Source organism: Sus scrofa, chromosome 10, assembly GCF_054392235.1.
Source record: "Sus scrofa isolate SSC_HxYL_T2T_F1_AM1 chromosome 10, Sscrofa_HxYL_maternal_Yorkshire_Landrace_v2.0, whole genome shotgun sequence".
Taxonomy (NCBI): domain Eukaryota; kingdom Metazoa; phylum Chordata; class Mammalia; order Artiodactyla; family Suidae; genus Sus; species Sus scrofa.
Genome location: NC_139392.1, coordinates 51,941,391 through 51,958,603, shown reverse-complemented (window position 1 = coordinate 51,958,603; position 17,213 = coordinate 51,941,391). Strand labels below are relative to the sequence as shown.

General features: G+C 39.7%; 1 protein-coding gene across 1 annotated transcript in view; it reads right to left on the bottom strand.

The window, feature by feature from the left end:
• Positions 1-5,357: 5,357 nt before the first annotated feature.
• The window catches only part of ZNF510 (zinc finger protein 510), a 44,758-nt gene continuing 32,902 nt past the window's right edge, over positions 5,358-17,213 (bottom strand). The window contains exons 5-7 of the mRNA XM_021064574.2: positions 13,467-13,593; positions 12,527-12,622; positions 5,358-9,464 (exon numbers count right to left, since the gene is read on the bottom strand). Coding sequence (XP_020920233.2) covers positions 7,768-9,464; positions 12,527-12,622; positions 13,467-13,593 — 1,920 coding nt within the window. The 3' untranslated portion in view covers positions 5,358-7,767. The remainder of the gene's footprint in view (positions 9,465-12,526; positions 12,623-13,466; positions 13,594-17,213) is intronic.

The following is a 17,213-nucleotide window of genomic DNA, read 5'->3' as shown; positions in this document are numbered from 1 at the left end:
CCTAATTTGACTAATCCAGTAGCCTTTATAGGAGTGGTTCCAAGTTGCCTGTTTCTGGCCCTGTGATTATTAAGGGTGAGGAGTGTTGCCTACTGGGATGTACTGGCCAGAGAGAGGTATAGTTGAAGAGTTTGCATATCAAATAGATGCTTCCAGATGAATCACTTACTATTTAAGAATCAGCTTGTCCCAGGAAGAGCAGTCTCTCCCCAGGTAATAGGGTTTTTTAAGATGTCAGAACGTCATTTTATATATAGAAAATTTAAAGTTATGCCATACACATAAGCATATTTTCATTGGTAAAGACTCTTTTCATGCCTTTTGCCTAATTTTTTTCCTTTTTATGGCTGCACCTGTGGCATATGGAAGCTGAATTGGAACTTCGGCTGCAGCCTGCACCACAGCCACAGCCACACTGGATCCAAGCCACATCTGCCATTGCAAGGCCATATCCTTACACCACTGATCAAGGCCAGAGACTGAACCTGCACCCTCAGAGAGGCAATGTTGGGTCCTTAAGCCACTGAGCCACAATGGGAATTCCTCTTTTGCCTATTTTTATTTAATCAATTGATTACTTTTTGCCCATTTTAAAATGGGTTGTTCTGTTACTATTTAAAAAATTATTTATATAGTAGGAATACAAGTCCTCTGTCAGATATGTGGTTTGCAAATTATTTTCTGTGGCTTATATTCATTTTCATGTTTTTGCTATTGTCTTTCACAGAGTACATTTTTTTTTTTTTTTAGGGCTGCATCTGTGACCTATGGAAGTTCTCAGGCTGGGGTCGAATTGGAGCTGCAGCTGCCAGCCTATGCCACAGCCACAGCAATGCCAGATCCAAACCGCATCTGCAATTGACACCACAGCTTATGGTAATGCCGGATCATCAACACACTGAGCAAGGCCAGGGATCGAACCAGAATCTTCATAGATAACAGTCAGGTTTGTTTCTGCTGAGCCACAAAGGGAACTCCCAGAGTACATGTTTTATTTTATCAATTTTCTATTCTATATTTGTCTTCTATTTATTATAATTACATTGACATGACTAAGTTCTGGAAGAATATGCCCCATTTTTCTTCTAAAGTTTTATAGTTTTACATTTTATATTGAAATCTATGATCCATTTTGACTTAAAGTTTGTATAGGGTTTTAGGTTTAGATACACACACATGTGTGTGTGTAGAGAAAACAGATATGTATTTTCTGTGTTGATCTTGTAAACTGCAACCTTGAATTCATTTACTAATTCTAGGAAATTTTTAGTTTTGGGATTTTTTTCCTGTATCCCTTGGGATTCTATACCCATATAGACAGTTATGCCATGTAAACAGGTAAAAATTTATATTTTTCTTTTACAATCTATATACATTTATTTCCTTTTCTTTCTTGCCTTATTGTGCTGGCTAGACTTCCAGTAATATGTTGAATAAGAGTGAAGAAGGTGGACGTCTTTGCCTTGGTCTTAATTTTAAGAGGAACATTTACAAACTACATTAGCTGTGTCTTCAATAGATGATCTTAAGTTGGTGACATACTCCTCTATTCCCAGTTTGCTGACTTTTTAAAAAAAATCATAAAATGGCATTGAATTTTGTCAAAGAGTTCTTGCATTAAAATGATGTCATTTTTTTTTTTTTTTTTGTCTTTTTTATCTTTGTTGTTGTTGTTGCTATTTCTTGGGCCGCTCCCGCGGCATATGGAGGTTCCCAGGCTAGGGGTTGAATCGGAGCTGTAGCCACCGGCCTACGCCAGAGCCACAGCAACGCGGGATCCGAGCCGCGTCTGCAACCTACACCACAGCTCACGGCAACGTCGGATCGTTAACCCACTGAGCAAGGGCAGGGACCGAACCTGCAACCTCATGGTTCCTAGTCGGATTCGTTAACCACTGCACCACAACGGGAACTCCTCATTTTTCTTTTTATTTTAAAATGGTGGATTTCATTAATTTATTTGCAAATGTCGAATGAGCCTGGCATACCTGGAATAAATTCTACTTTGTTGTAATATTTATTTCTATATATTGTTGGATTTGATTTGCTAATAGGTCTGAGTATTTTTTTTCTTTTTTGGCTGCACCCCTGGCATGTGGAAGTTCCCAGGCCAGGGATCAAAACCTGCAGCACAACAGTGACTTGAGCTACAGCAGTGACAAAATTGGATCCTTAACCCACTGAACCACCAGGGAACTCCATTGAGGTTTTTTTTTTATATAAATTCATAGTAGATATACATCTTTTTTTTTTTTTTTTTCTTTCAGGGCTGCACTGGCAGCTTATGGAAGTTCCCAGGCTAGGGGTCGAATCAGATTTACAGCTGCTGGCCTAAACCATAGCCACAGCAACGTGGGTTCCAAGCTGTGTCTGCGACCTACACCACAGTTCACCATTTTGCCAGATCCTTAAGCCACTGAGCGAGGCCAAGGATTGAACCTGCAACCTCATAGCTACTAGTTGGGTTCATTACCACTGAGCCATGGCAGGAACTCCTCATAGTAGGTATAAATCTTTTTTTTTTTTTTTGGTCTTTTTGCCATTCCTTGGGCCGCTCCTGAGGCACATGGAGGTTCCCAGGCTAGAGGTCCAATTGGAGCTGTAGCCGCCGGCCTACGCCAGAGCCACAGAAACAGGATCCGAGCTGCGTCTGCGACGTACACCACAGCTCATGGCAACGCCGGATCCTTGACCCACTGAGCAAAGCCAGGGATCGAACCCGCAACCTCATGGTTCCTAGTCGGATTCGTTAACCACTGAGCCACCATGGGAACTCCAGTAGGTATAATTCTTTAGTTTTCTTTCTTATTAACTTTGTCTTGTTTTTGTGTAACATTAGCCTCATAAAATGAATTATAAAGTATTCCCTCCTATTCCGGAGGAGTTTGGGTAGAAGTGGTGTTAATTCTTTAAATAAGGAGGAATTCTCTACTGCTGTCAACGGGACCTGAGCGCTTTTTTTCTGGAATGCTTTTTTACTATGAATTCTATGTATGTAATTGTCATTGGGGAATTCAGATGATCTGTTTTACCTCGAGTTTGGTAACTTGTGGCTTTGAGATATTGACCTCAGTATTGGTCAGTTTTACAATGTGTCAAACTGACATGCAGAGTTTTTTGTAGTATTCCATAATTATCCTTTTAGTATTTATGTAGTGATATCATTTTTTAATTTGGTAATTTTTATCCCTTTTCAGTCATAGTAGAGTTTTATCAATTTTATTTCTCTTTCCAAGAGATGAAGTTCAGGTTTCTTAGATTTTCTCTTCTCAGCATCTCAACATGACTGAATCTTGCTCCTACATTATTTCTTTGATCCTGCTTGCTTTGGATTTACTTTTCTCTCCTCTTTTTGTTTCTTGAGATGTGAGGTTAGACTACTGATTTGAGACCTTTCTTAGACCTTTTTTTTTTTTTTTTTTTCTAATGTAAGTTTTAGGCAGTATCATTTTTTTTTTCTTTTTTGCATTTTAGGGCCACACCCATGGCATATGGATGTTCCTAGGCTAGGGGTCTAATTGGAGCTGTAGCTGCTGGCCTATGTTGCAGCCACAGCAACGCCAGTTCCAAGCTGTGTCTGCCACCTACACCACAGCTCACGGCAATGCCAGATTCTTAACCCACTGAGCGACTCCAGGGATTGAACCTACGTCCTCATGGATACTAGCTGGATTCATTTCTGCTACAGCGAAATGGGAACTCCCTGTTACATAGAATATTTAGAAGTGTGTTGTTTAATTTCCAAGTGTTTGAAGATTTTTTTTACTGACTTTCTGTTACTCATTTCTAGTTTGATTTCATTGTAGCCAGAGGATGTAATCTGCATATCAATTTTAAATTTCACAATTAATTTGACATTGTATATGTTCTATTTTATTGAGTGTTTCATTTGTTCTTGAAATGTGTATTCTGCTGTTGCTGGGTGTTCTATAAATGCAAATTATATTCAGTTGGTTGAGGTGCTGTTCAGTTCTTTTATATCCTTGTTGATTTCCTATTTAGTGGTTCTATCAATTACTGAGAGAGGGATGTTGAATTCAACAACTATAATAATTTGTCTACTTTTTCTCTCAGTTTTGGTTTCATGCATGTTGATATTTTAAACACACAGGATTGTTTTATTCTTGGTGGACAGAGTCTTTTATGATGTAATGGCACCTTATACTCTGGAAATATTCTTTGTTGTGAAGCCTAATTTTAGCATTTGTCTTCTTTCAGTTTAGCATTTGTCCAGATTCATTTGTCCTGTAGTATGTATCAGTACTTCTTTCTTTTTTATGGCTGAATAGCATTCTATTTTACAGATGTACCACATTTTTTTAATCCATTCATCTGCTGATGAACACCTGGGTGGTTTCCATCTTCTAGTTATTTTATGTGTGTGTTGTGTGTTTGCCTTTTCTTGAGCTGCTCCCGCGGCAGATGGAGGTTCCCAGGCTAGGGGTCCAATCGGAGCTGTAGCCACCGGCCTACGCCAGAGCCACAGCAATGCGGGATCTGAGCCCTGTCTGCGACCCACACCACAGCTCACGGCAACACCAGATCCTTAACCCACTGAGCAAGGCCAGAGATCGAACTCACAACCTCATGGTTCCTAGTCAGATTCGTTAACCACTGAGCCACAATGGGAACTCCTAGTTATTGTTAATAGTGTGAATATAACGTATGTGTGTGTGTATGAATGAAATGTGCTGAAAAAGTTCAGACAAAAATCTCTCTCTCTCTCTGTATATGTATTTACCATAGTTTATTGTGTATCATGTCAGTCAGCTGATAAAGTAATTATACAATTGTCAGTTTCTTAGAATACTTCCTTAGAAAAAGGAAGATCACTAAAATAGCCAGTTGGCCAGCTGGAGACAACAAGAAAACAAATACGTTTCTCTTCCATTATAGTGTGACGCTGCCTTGGTAGAAGGATAGGATATGTTACTTCTGCTAGGCTTCCAGGGAGACCTTGAATGTGAGAGTAAAGGTATCATATACCTGACAAGGAAAGACACATATGGAGGCAGAGGCAGATCAGAATAGGCATAATACCCCTTCTTTTGGAGTCATACATATCCCCTAGGAGATATTCTTGAACCTGAGAAAATAAAAAATCTTCTTGTAACTGTCAAGAGGTTGATTGGAAGGTAAAAATGAGTGGAACTACAAGTATAATGAATTAAAGACACAATCCCCAAAATCAATTATCTTGTCTTCCCATTTGGTTGATCTTGAAAATCTGATTTATTATTATTATTGTTTTGCACAATTGCTTTGTATCTAAAATATATTTGTGTGGAAGCAAAGCCCTTCTCCCCCAGAAACCCCACACTCTCTCCAATGCTAATATAAAAATTACGCAGACATAATTTTGAACTGGGAGTACTAATTTATTGAAAATAAATTTTGTCTTGGCTGAAAGAGATCTGAAGAACAGTACCGAACACTTCTGAATATTAACAAGTTATGTTCCTTTTAGCAATTTTAGAAAATATCCAAAAGAGACAAGTCTGGGTGGGAGCTTATAGCAATAATTTTCCTTATTTATAATAAATGATGAATAATCTCATAAAATAATTTGAAGCATCAAAAAATGTTCAGCTATCACTTCAGCAAGCATTTCTGAGTGCCTAATTTGTAAAGGAATTGTTCATAACGCTTGGGTCATATTATGAACACAGCAGATAAAATTCCTGCCCTGATAGAGACGTTTATTAGCTTGAAGATCTTTAGTAGGAGAAAGACAGGAAATTCACTCTGTCAGTGTCTCTAGATGAGGCACCCATCTGTTGGAATACAAGTGAATACTTGGAAAGGAGATAAACCAGGCAGGGAGAAGGGAGCTTTTGTGACTACAGCATAGACACGGTCTCCAGTTGATAATGTGTTAGTTATATGGAGAGGCACATAATAGCAGATTTAATCATAATCCTAAAAGATTATATATAAAAAGGGAGATATGAAGATGATTCTACAAATCTTAAGAAACAAAAATTTTATGAATAACTTTCTATGTATTACCAACTGTTATAAAAATGGAGTAAACAGTAGCTTCTTGATTTTCATGGACTACAATACTAACTGGACATTATTTTCTCTTACTGCAGGCAAATATTCTTGGCAAGGCTGCTGGCAGCTCTAGAGTAACTATGTAACTGGTCTGGGATGTTCTATTTCCAAAGTGCTAAGAGGTATTTTCTTTTTCTAAACTTGATTCAAATACCCTTCAGTGAAACATTCAGGCCAGAAAGAGGGCATTTTGGCTCATATGAGGTATGTGGCCTCCCTGTTCATAAAAGGAGACTCTGTTACTAATATAACAGAAAGTAGGGAATGGGTCATGAGCAGTCATATGCAGTATCTTTGCAATTGGCAAGTTAGTATGTGAAGATATGTAAAATCAGGAGGCAAGGAGTGAGTTAATCAAATGGCATATGGAGCACTGGCTACTAATCCAGAAGGAAAAAACTGTACATTCTTATATCAAATGACATCAAAGGAAGCAATGGATATGTAGAGAGACCTTTACTTTGTACCCAGGGTAAGATGGCAAATGTGTCACCATCACTATGATGATGGATCTGGGTAGCAATCCTGGCACTCAGGGTTGGGGGTGGGGGGGGGGCTTGATCAGCAGCTTGATTCCAGTCAGTCTTATCAGAGAATGGTCTACTTACCATGTGAATCTAGCTGAAAAACCCAGATGTTGTTCTCAGCAGCTGTGACTTTCTCCCCACAGTTGACAGTGCCAAAGAGGTGCTTTTTATAATCCTATAGTTTTTACAATAGGCAGGTCAAATTGCAAGGTGCAGTAAGAGCCAAAGAGGCCATGGAAATGCACTGAGTTTCATCAAAGGGAAGACAGCCAGAGTAGAGAACATCTTTGTGTTTTGCTCAGTGACAGGAGCAGCCACATCTGTTTTAGGGTCTGCATAATGGCACTGAGGCTGAATAATCACTGTCTGCCAAACCAGCAATGAACCAGGCCCATTTTCTTTTTTTTTTTTTTTTTTTTTGTCTTTTTGCCTTTTCTAGGGCCACTCCTGAAGCATATGGAGGTTCCCAGGCTAGGGGTCCAATTGGAGCTGCAGCTGCCAGCCTACACCAGAGCCACAGCAACACAGGATCCGAGCCGCATCTGGGACCTACACCACAGCTCATGGCAACGCTGGATCCTTAACCCACTGAGCAAGGCCAGGGATTGAACCCACAACCTCATGGTTCCTAGTTGGATTTGTTAACCACTGAGCCACGATGGAACTCCCAGGCCCAATTAAAGTACTTATAGGTTGAAGGTCCTACTGAACCAGCAGCTTTGCTTCAGGCAGCGAGGTGGGGGACATATTTCTTCTCTAAGGGACAGCTACTACTATTTCATGTATGGCTGAGATACTGCTTTGACCAGGGAAGCCTTTTATTTGTCAGAACTAGGTGTGGCACACAACATAAGCATTCTCAGTCTACCAGCCACTTGAAAAGCACCACTTAGATGAAAAGGAGATAAGGAAATTTAGCTTAGCTAGAGCCTGGAGAAAAAAGGAAATTCTTACTATGTGAAGATTACCCAGCACATGTAATATGAGTTATCTAACAGGGCATGACTCCATCCAATAGGGTTCCCATAGTACCTTGAAAGAAATTCTGTGTGAATTCTCTGATATACTCTGAGTTGCCTTTTGGGCAAAATTCTTCCTATATTCATATTTATGTGGTTTCTCTCCCGTGTGAATTTTTTGATGTCAAATGGGTTGGGCTCTTAGAAGGATTTCCCATGTTATATCAATATGGTTTTTCTCCTCCCTGAATTCTCTGGCATACATTTAGGGTTGATTTCTTAGGCAATTTTCCATATTCATTCCATTCATAAGATTCTTCCCCACTGTGAGTTCTCTGATGTATTCTAAGGTTTGATTTTTGGCCAAATGTTTTTCCACATTTATAACACTGAAAGGGTTTCTCTCCTGTATGAATTCTCTGGTGATCACTCAGGATTGCCTTCCGGACAAATTTTTTCCCACATTCATTACATTTAAATGGTTTCTCTCCAGTGTGAATTCTCTGATGAACCCTGAGGGTTGATGTCCGGGCAAAAGTTTTCCCACAGTCATTACATTTAAAAGGTTTCTCTCCCGTGTGAGTTTTCTGATGTTGAATGAGATGGTCTTTCCGCCAGAAGGATTTTTCACATTCTTTACATTGATACGTTTTCTCACCACTATGAGTTCTCTGATGTATTCTGAGGTTTGACTTCTGGCCAAAAGTTTTCCCACATTCGTTACATTGAAAGGATTTCTCCCCTGTGTGAATTCTATGATGATCTCTGAGGGTTGACTTTTGAACAAAAGTTTTCCCACATTCACAACATTCATAGGGTTTCTCTCCTGTGTGAATTCTTTGATGTCCCCTGAGGGTTGACTTCTGGACAAATGTTTTCCCACAGTCATTACATTTATAGGGCTTCTCTGCTGTGTGAATTCTTTGATGTGTACTGAGGTGTGACTTCTGGGAAAAAGTTTTTCCACATTCATTACATTCAAATGGTTTCTCTCCAGTGTGAGTTCTCTGATGCTGAATGAGATGTCCTTTTTGACAGAAGGATTTTCCACATTCATTACATTTATAGGGTTTTACTTCAGCATGAGTTCTCTGGTGTACTTTGTGGGCTGTTATCGGGCAGGACTTCCTATTTTCATGATATTCAAAAGGTTTATCCTCAGTTTGTTTTCTGACATTACATACCAGTGGATTCTCTCCTGTGACAGTTCTCTGTGGTTGAGTGAGGTATGACTTCCTGCTGAAATTATTCCCATTTGTAATACATTCATGATGCTTCACAGTCATGTTAAATTTAGTGTATTCCTTGACAACTGACTTCTTACAGAAGGATTTCCCACACTGGGTAAGATGAGAGTGTTTCTCCCCTGTTCTAGTTCTTTCGTAGTCAAGGAGAATTGTCTTATCATAGTTTCTCCTAAATTCATTATCTTTACAGGAGTGTTCTGTATGAGTACTCTTATACTTAACACAGGCAGCCTCATCATAGAAGCCTTTTCCAATTTCATTAAATTCAAAAGATTGCTTCAATGTTTGACACTTTTGATGCTTAGGAAGATTTTCCTTATAACTGAGGGTTCCCCTATTTGTATTATATTCATGAAATTTCTCTCCAGTATTTCTCTCAAACTTAATTCTGAAAGACAAATCTTCACATACATTACAACAATCTGTCTTTTTAGTTGAATATTTTCTATTATTAATGATCAACTGAGAAACATTTTGGAACTTCACTCCCCATGAGTCATATTTACAGGGCATTTTTGTTGAAGAAACAGGAGTTACGTGCTGAATAAATGATTTTCTCAAAACTTCCTTTTTCTCTCTAGGCAGTGGTTTACTATGGATAAGTATTACTTGCTGCAATTGTTTGTCTTTGATTTTCTTGTTCCTCTTGATTAGATTATCATCTCTGTAATCTTCTAAACCAGAAAAAATGAAAACACTGTTTGAATTTTACATTTATTATGGGTGGGGCTTATAAACAACGCCTATGTTGCATTTCATTTTTGGTTTCTCAAGATTAATTTGTGTGTGTGTGTGTGTGTGTGTTTGTGAGACAGAGAGAGAGGGGGAAAGAGAATTTATACATTCATCCTCCTTTAAAAAAATATTAAAATATTTTTGAAAAAGACGCATGCATCCCTATGTACACAGCAGCACTACTCACAATAGCCAAGACATGGAAACAACCTAAATGTCCATCAACAAATGAATGGATTAAGAAGATGTGGTACATACATACAATGGAATATTACCCAGCCATAAAAAAATAAAAAAGACAAACTAATGCCATTTGCAGCGACATGGATGGATCTAGAGACCCTCATACTAAGTGAAGTAAGCCAGAAAGAAAAATACCATATGATCTCACTTATTTGTGGAATCTAAAATGTGGAACAGATGATCCTATCTAAAAATAACAAACAAAAAACAGAAACAGAAAGAGATCACGGGTAAGAAGAGCAGACTTGGGCTTCCGGGGGTGGGGGGAGGAAGAGAGTGGGTTGAATGGGCATTTTGGGGGTTTTGGGGATGCTGTTATATTTGGAATGGATGAGCAATGGGTTCCTACTGTACAGCACACACACAGGGAAATGTGTGTGACCGGGTCATTTTGCTGTACAACGGAACTTGAGGAAACACTGTGAATCAATTATACTTTAATAATACTAAAAAGAAAAATAAATATTAAAATAGCAAAAATGAGAGAGGAAAATGGTTATAAATACATATCTGTATTTGGGTTGTGATAAGTTGGATCTTCCTACCTGGGTGTAGAAGTGAGAGAAATTAGACTTTCATGGGAGTGATTATTTTAGAGAGCCAGAAAACCAGGTATGGAATACAACAGGGACTTATAAACTTAAGTGGAGTAACATGATAAATTAGGAGATAATGAGCATGAATGAGTTATACCCCACAGGGGAATGGTTTGGTTTGAGGAAGTAAATTACAGTAGAGGTCCAACATTATCTAGGCTCTACTGATAGAATACTCAAGACTCTTCATACTTCCAAATTGGTATCATTTCTTATTTCCATTCAGTCCTTCAAAATCTAATTAAATTGACACCCACCAACCTCCTCAGGATTAAATGGGGAAGTTTATAGTTCAAGATCTAACCTACTGCAGTTATGAGTCACAGAAATATAAACAAGTGTAATACTGATGAGAGAAAAAATTGATTCTGCCAATTAAATTAGATTCACCACTCAATTCCAGCTGTGATTTATTCCATCTATCAAAACTGGAGGAGTTCCTGTTGTGGCACAGTGGTTAACGAATCCGACTAGGAACCATGAGGTTGCGGGTTCGGTCCCTGCCCTTGCTCAGTGGGTTAACGATCCGGCGTTGCCGTGAGCTGTGGTGTAGGTTGCAGCTCGGATCCCACGTTGCTGTGGCTCTGGCGTAGGCCGGTGGCTACAGCTCCGATTCGACCCCTAGCCTGGGAACCTAGCCTGGGAACCTCCATATGCCGCGGGAGCGGCCCAAGAAATAGCAAAAGACAAAAAAAAAAACAAAACTGGAGATAAGTGAACCCGATTACCTCACTGTAAATTTTCACATTTCAGTTTGATATGAGTGCAGTTTTTTTTTTATTTTGTTTTTGTCTTTTGTCATTTTAGGGCCGCACCAGCAGCATATGGAGGGTCCCAGGCCAGGGGTCTAATCGGAGCTATTGCTGCCAGCCTACACCAGAGCCACAGCAATGCCAGATCAGAGCTACCTCTGCAACCTACACCACAGCTCATGGCAACGCCAGATCCTTAACCCACTGAGCAAGGTCAGGGATCGAACCTGCAGCCTCACGGTTCCTAGTTGGATTCATTTCCACTGCGCCCCCAACAGGAACTCCTAAATATTCTTTTATTCATTCTAGAGAACACAATCATACCTTTCTGTTAAGAAAATAATTGCCAGGTTCCAGATATGTACTATTTGATAATATCCTCCTGCTTTCACAGTGGTTTTATTAGTTTACATTTTTGCTCAGTAAATAAGGGTCTTTAATATTTCACGTCCTCCCCATGACTTGTCATTGCCAGCTTTGTTAATCTACTTTCATATCATACGTGTCACTTATTTCACCTTATACTTTATTTTGCACTCTGTGAAAAGTAATGAGAGAGTGAACACATTTTCAAAGATTTAATAGCTGTTTGAAAGCTCCTGTTCAAAGCATTTTACCTGTACCGAATTAAGTTTTACTTAACTTATACTGAGTTGCTATGCTTTCCCATATTGACTTACAGAAGTTTTTACATTCTCAAGATGCTTATCCATTCTAGGTTGCTTGTATTATATGCATATTCTGCTACGCTGTGGCCTGCCTGTCTTTTCATCCTTTTGATAGTATCTTTTATGAACAAAATTCTCGATTTTAATGTGTCAAGTTTATTTTTTCATTTTTTTTGTTGCTGTTTTTTTAGGGCTGTACCTGTGGCATATGGAAGTTCTCAGGCTAGTGGTCTAATCTGCCTACGCCACAGCCACAGCCATGCCAGATCTGAGCTGCATCTGCAACCTACACCACAGCTCATGGCAACTCCGGATCCTTAACCCACTGAGTGAGGCCAGGGATTGAACCCACAACCTCATGGTTCTAGTGAGATTTGTTTCCACTGCACCACGACAGGAACGCTTAATGTGTCAAGTTTATTAATCATTGTCTTTTGGCTGGTGCTTTTTGTGGCTTTGGGACCTGTGAAAAAAGTCTTGAAACAGGAAGGAGTTTACTGCTAAACTGACCTTCTGGAGTCAGTTTAGCAACTGTAGCTCCCATTTGACCCCTAGCCTGGGATCCATATGCAGCAGGTGTGGCCCAAAAAAGACAAAAAAGAAGATGGAGGAGGAGAAGGAGGACAAGGAGAAAGAAGAAGAAAGGAGAAGGAAGAAGGAAGAAGGAAGAAGGAAGAAGGGAGGAGGAGGAGGAGGAGAAACTACCCCACAGAATCCTGCCTATAACTGCTCAGTAACTCACCTTTATGGTTCTGGTTTGAGAATTCCTCCTCCAAGAACCAAGGTTCTTCTCCTTGCTCCAACTTGAAGATCACCTCTGGTTTGAAAATGCAGTTCCCTGTAAAGAAGCAAGAGTTGAGTACTTAGGCCAAGATGACGAGCTTTTCAATCTCGAGAAGTGGAAAAACCTTCAGGAACAGCATCATGAAGGTCCTCATCTGAATTTATCACTGGCAGTTGACAACACAAACGCTTTCTATTCCTATTCCTCAGCAGGGCTCGGCTACATTATACTTTTTTTTTTTTTTTTTTTGTCCTTTTGTCTTTTTAGGGCCATGCCCATGGCATGTGGAGATGCCAAGGCTAGGGGTCTAATTGGAGCTGTAGCCTCCGGCCTATGCCACGGCCACAGCAATGTGGGATCCACGCTGTGTCTGTGACCTACACCACAGCTCATGGCAACACCGAATCCTTAACCCACTGAGCAAGGCCAGGGATCGAACCTGTAACCTCATGGGTCCTAGTTGGATTCGTTTCCACTGCACCACAATGGGAACTCCACATTATACTCTTGAATGGAAAGGCTAAGTAACATTAAAATCGAAACTATTCGGAGTTCCTGGTGTGGCTCAGTGGAAACGAATCCGACTAGTATCCATGAGGATGTGGGTTTGATCCCTGGCTTTGCTCAGTGGGTTGGGGATCCGGTGTTGCTGTGAACTGTGGTGTATGTCACAGAAGCAGCTCGGATCCAGTGTTTCTGTGGCTGTGGTGCAGGTCAGCAGCTGTAGCTCCAAACTGACCCCTAGCCTGGGAACTTCTGCCTGCTGTGGGTGTGGCCCTAAAAAGCAAAAAGCAAAAAAAAAAAAAAAAAACAACTAAAGTATTCATGTGTCCCGGTGCATAAAAAGGAAATGCCTTCCATATGAAGTTATGAGGGTAAGTTATGTTTATATGCTCACCCACTGAGACTAGGTTGTTGTAGTTCTCTAGCATCACATCTCTGTACAGGGTCTTCTGAATAGGACCCATCTGTTGCCACTCCTCCTGAGTGAATTCGACAGTCACGTCCTTGAATGACACTGATGCCTGTAAGGGTACATTTCTGTTTAATCTGAAGAGTTTAGAATTGGGTCACACAGAAAGTACACATGAAAACATTTCTTCTGCTCAAAGAGCTTAAAACAAATGAAAATAAAGGACGCCCACTTTGGATCTAATGTTAGCTTCTACTTTGGAGGTGCTCAATTAGTAAAGATGTTAATAATTTGTATATATTTATGAGTTATATACTTGTACCATCAATAAGTATATTAATAAACATTTTGTTAAAAAAAATTTTTTTTTGGTCTTTTATCTTTTTAAGGCTGCACCCACGGTGGTTCCCAGGCTAGGGGTCTAATCAGAGCTATAGCTGCTGGCCTGCGCCATAGCCACAGCAATGCCAGACCTGAGCCTTATCTGCAACCTCCACTGCAGCTCATGGCAATGCCAGATCTTTAACCCACTGAATGAGGCCAGGGATTGAACCTGCAACCTCATGGCTCCTAGTCGGATTTGTTTCCACTGCGCCACAATGGGAACTCCTTAAATTTATTTTTTAGAAAATACATATAACTACTTCTACAATTTTTAGCCCATACCCCAATATACCTACTACATGTGCTAGGATAGGAGTCAGCAAATTATGACCTTTGGCTGAATCCAGCTTGCCACTTTTTTAAATAAAAGTTTTACTGGAACACAGCCACCTCCCCCAATCATTTTGTATGTCTATGTTGCTTTTATGCTAAGATAAACAGAGCTTAGTATCAAAACTGAAAATATTTACTACCTGACCCATTACAGAAAAAAATTTGCCAATCTCTGGACAAATGAATCCATTTAAAGGAAAGATTGACAAGAGTTAGTTCCTGCTATGGTACAGTGGGTTAGGGATTCAGTGTTGCCACAGCTGTGGCATATAGGTCTCAGTTGCAGCTTGGATTTGATACCTGGCCCAGGAACTTCCATATGCTGCAGGTGTGGCTTAAAAAGAAAAAAGAAAAAAAAAAAAAGAAAAAAAAAAGGGAAAGATTGACAGCAGAAAAATAATAAGGAAAATGCAATTTATAGAGAGGGAGGTGTGAAAATTTAAAGGAAAAGGATAGAAAAAAGATACATAATCACTACAAAAATATTGTAGTTATATTAACATGAAAAACAGATCTGAATGTAAGAATGATAAAACCAAATGAATAATAATATATCATGATAAAGTTATTCTTTCAGAGTTTCCGTGTGGCTCAGTGGTAAACGAATCTGACTAGCATCCATGAGGTTGCAGGTTCAATCCCTGGCCTTGCTCAGTGGGTTAAGGATCCGGCATTGCCATGAGCTGTGGTGTAGGCCACAGACATGGTTCGGATCCTGCGTTGCTGTGGCTGTGGTGTAGGCTGGCAGCTGTAGCTCCAATTGGACTCCTAGCCTGGGAAACTCCATATACTGCAGGTGCAGCCCTAAAAAGACAAAAAAAAAAAAAAAAAAAAAAGAGTTTATGGGAATTTCTTGGTGGCTCAGCTGGTTAAGGATTCAGTGCTGTCACTGCTGTGGCACAGGTTGTTGTTGTGGTGTGGGTTTGATCCCTGGCCTGGGAAATTCTGCTCGAGTTCTGGGAACAGCCAAAAAAAAAAAAAAAAAAAAAAAAGTTTAAGCTATGAGACTTTTGGAAGAAATCTTTATGACCTTGGATTTGACAATACTTCCCTAGATATTACACCACAGCACAAGAAAATAAAGAAAACAATCAACTGGTCTTAATCAAAATTAAAAACTTTTGTGTATCAACGGATACTATCAAGACAGTGCAGTGACAACCCACAGAATGGGAGGAAATATTCACGAATTATATATGTAATAAATATCTAGCAGTCAGAATATATGAAGAACACTTACAACTGAACACAAAAAGACATTCTGATTTAAAAATGGGCAAAGCACTTGCATAGACCATTTCTCCAAATGGTCAACAAGCCATGAAGAGATGCTCAATACTATTGTTAGGGAAATGCAAATCAAAACCTAAAACCCGAATGAGATTCACACGCACTAAGATGGGCATAACTAAAAAAACAAAAAGGTAAATAACAAATGGTGGGGACAGTGTGGAAAAATTGGAACCTAACACAGTCCTGGTGGGAATATAAAATGGTGCACGTGTTGCGGAAACCAGTTTGGCAGTTTCTGAATAAGCTAAGAGTAGTGTTACCTTATAACCCAGAAATTCCACTCTTGGATTCATTCCATAAGAAATTAAAAAAAAAAAGGGCATTCCACACAAAAACGTGTGTGCACGTGCATGTGTGTATCTGTCTTTGACAATTTTACAGTTGATAATTCCCTCCATTATATCTTTTTATATTTAAAAAATTTCTCAAAATACCACTAGTAAAAATCAAGGAACTTGGCTGACTCTGGACAAAATGTGTCCAAAGGCAAATAATGAAACGGAAAAATATCTCACACAGGTCAAAAAAAAGGGGTACATTCTACAGTATTTAAAAAGCCTTTAAAACTAGCAAAAAAGAAGACTGATTCACCAAAAAAAAGACTTAAAAAATATGAAATTATGCACAATCTCAGCTTTCATACATGTCTACACATGGGTCACCATTCTGCCCTCCTGTCAGAAAAACTAGTCATATGGACTCTTTACCTTAACCCTTTCATGTCTTTCCCGTTATGCTAGCACTTCTACATTAAAAACAAAACTGCTTTTATTATATGAATTCCTTCCCCATGTCATACGTTAGAACTCACGACAAAATCAAACCCTTAAGGGTGGCATCCAAGGACTTCTAGGGTTAGGTGGGGGCTTTTGTCCAACTCAAAATTAATACATTGCAGTCCTAACCCCCAGTACCTCACAAGGTAACTGTATTTGGAGACAGGGATTTTATTTGACATATAATGAGGTCATTAAGGTAGGCCATAATCTGGTTTGTTTGGTGCCATTCTAAGAAGAGGAATTTTTTTTTTTTGGGTATTTTTAGGGCTGCACCTGCAGCATATGGAGATTCCCAGGCTAGGGGTCTAATCGGAGCTGCAGCTGCTGGCCTACACCACAGCCACAGCAATGTGGGATCTGAGCTGCATCTGCAACCTATACCACAGCTCACGGCAAAGCCGGATCCTTAACCCACTGAATAAGGCCAGAGATTGAATTTATGTCCTCACGGATGCTAGTCAGATGCATTTCCGCTGAGCCAGGACAGGAACACCAGGGAGTAAATTCGGACACAGATATGTATGGAGGGAAGATTGCATGAAGACAGCCATCTATAAGCCAAGGAAAGGGGCCTGGATCTTATTCTTCTACAGCTCTCAGAAAGAACCAAGACTTTCTGTACCCCGATCTCAGACTTTTGGCCTCCAGACCACAAGAAAAGAAAATTGTGTTGTGTAAAGCCATCCATGGGGTGCTTTATTACGGCAGCAGTAACAAACTTAAATGCCTAGTCTGGTCCCAGCATTTTCTCCATCTTTCTTTGCATTCCCTAGGAATAATAGGGAAATTCCAAAGTGTAATAGGCAAAGATTTTTACTGGGCCTTGGATCCCTTGTTCAGTCCACTTTATGTCATTCTCTCAGAATCTAGTAACCTCCCCATATTTGGCAACGACTAAAATTCTACCCCTTCTTCAGGACTGACACAATCCTTTTCAACTGTC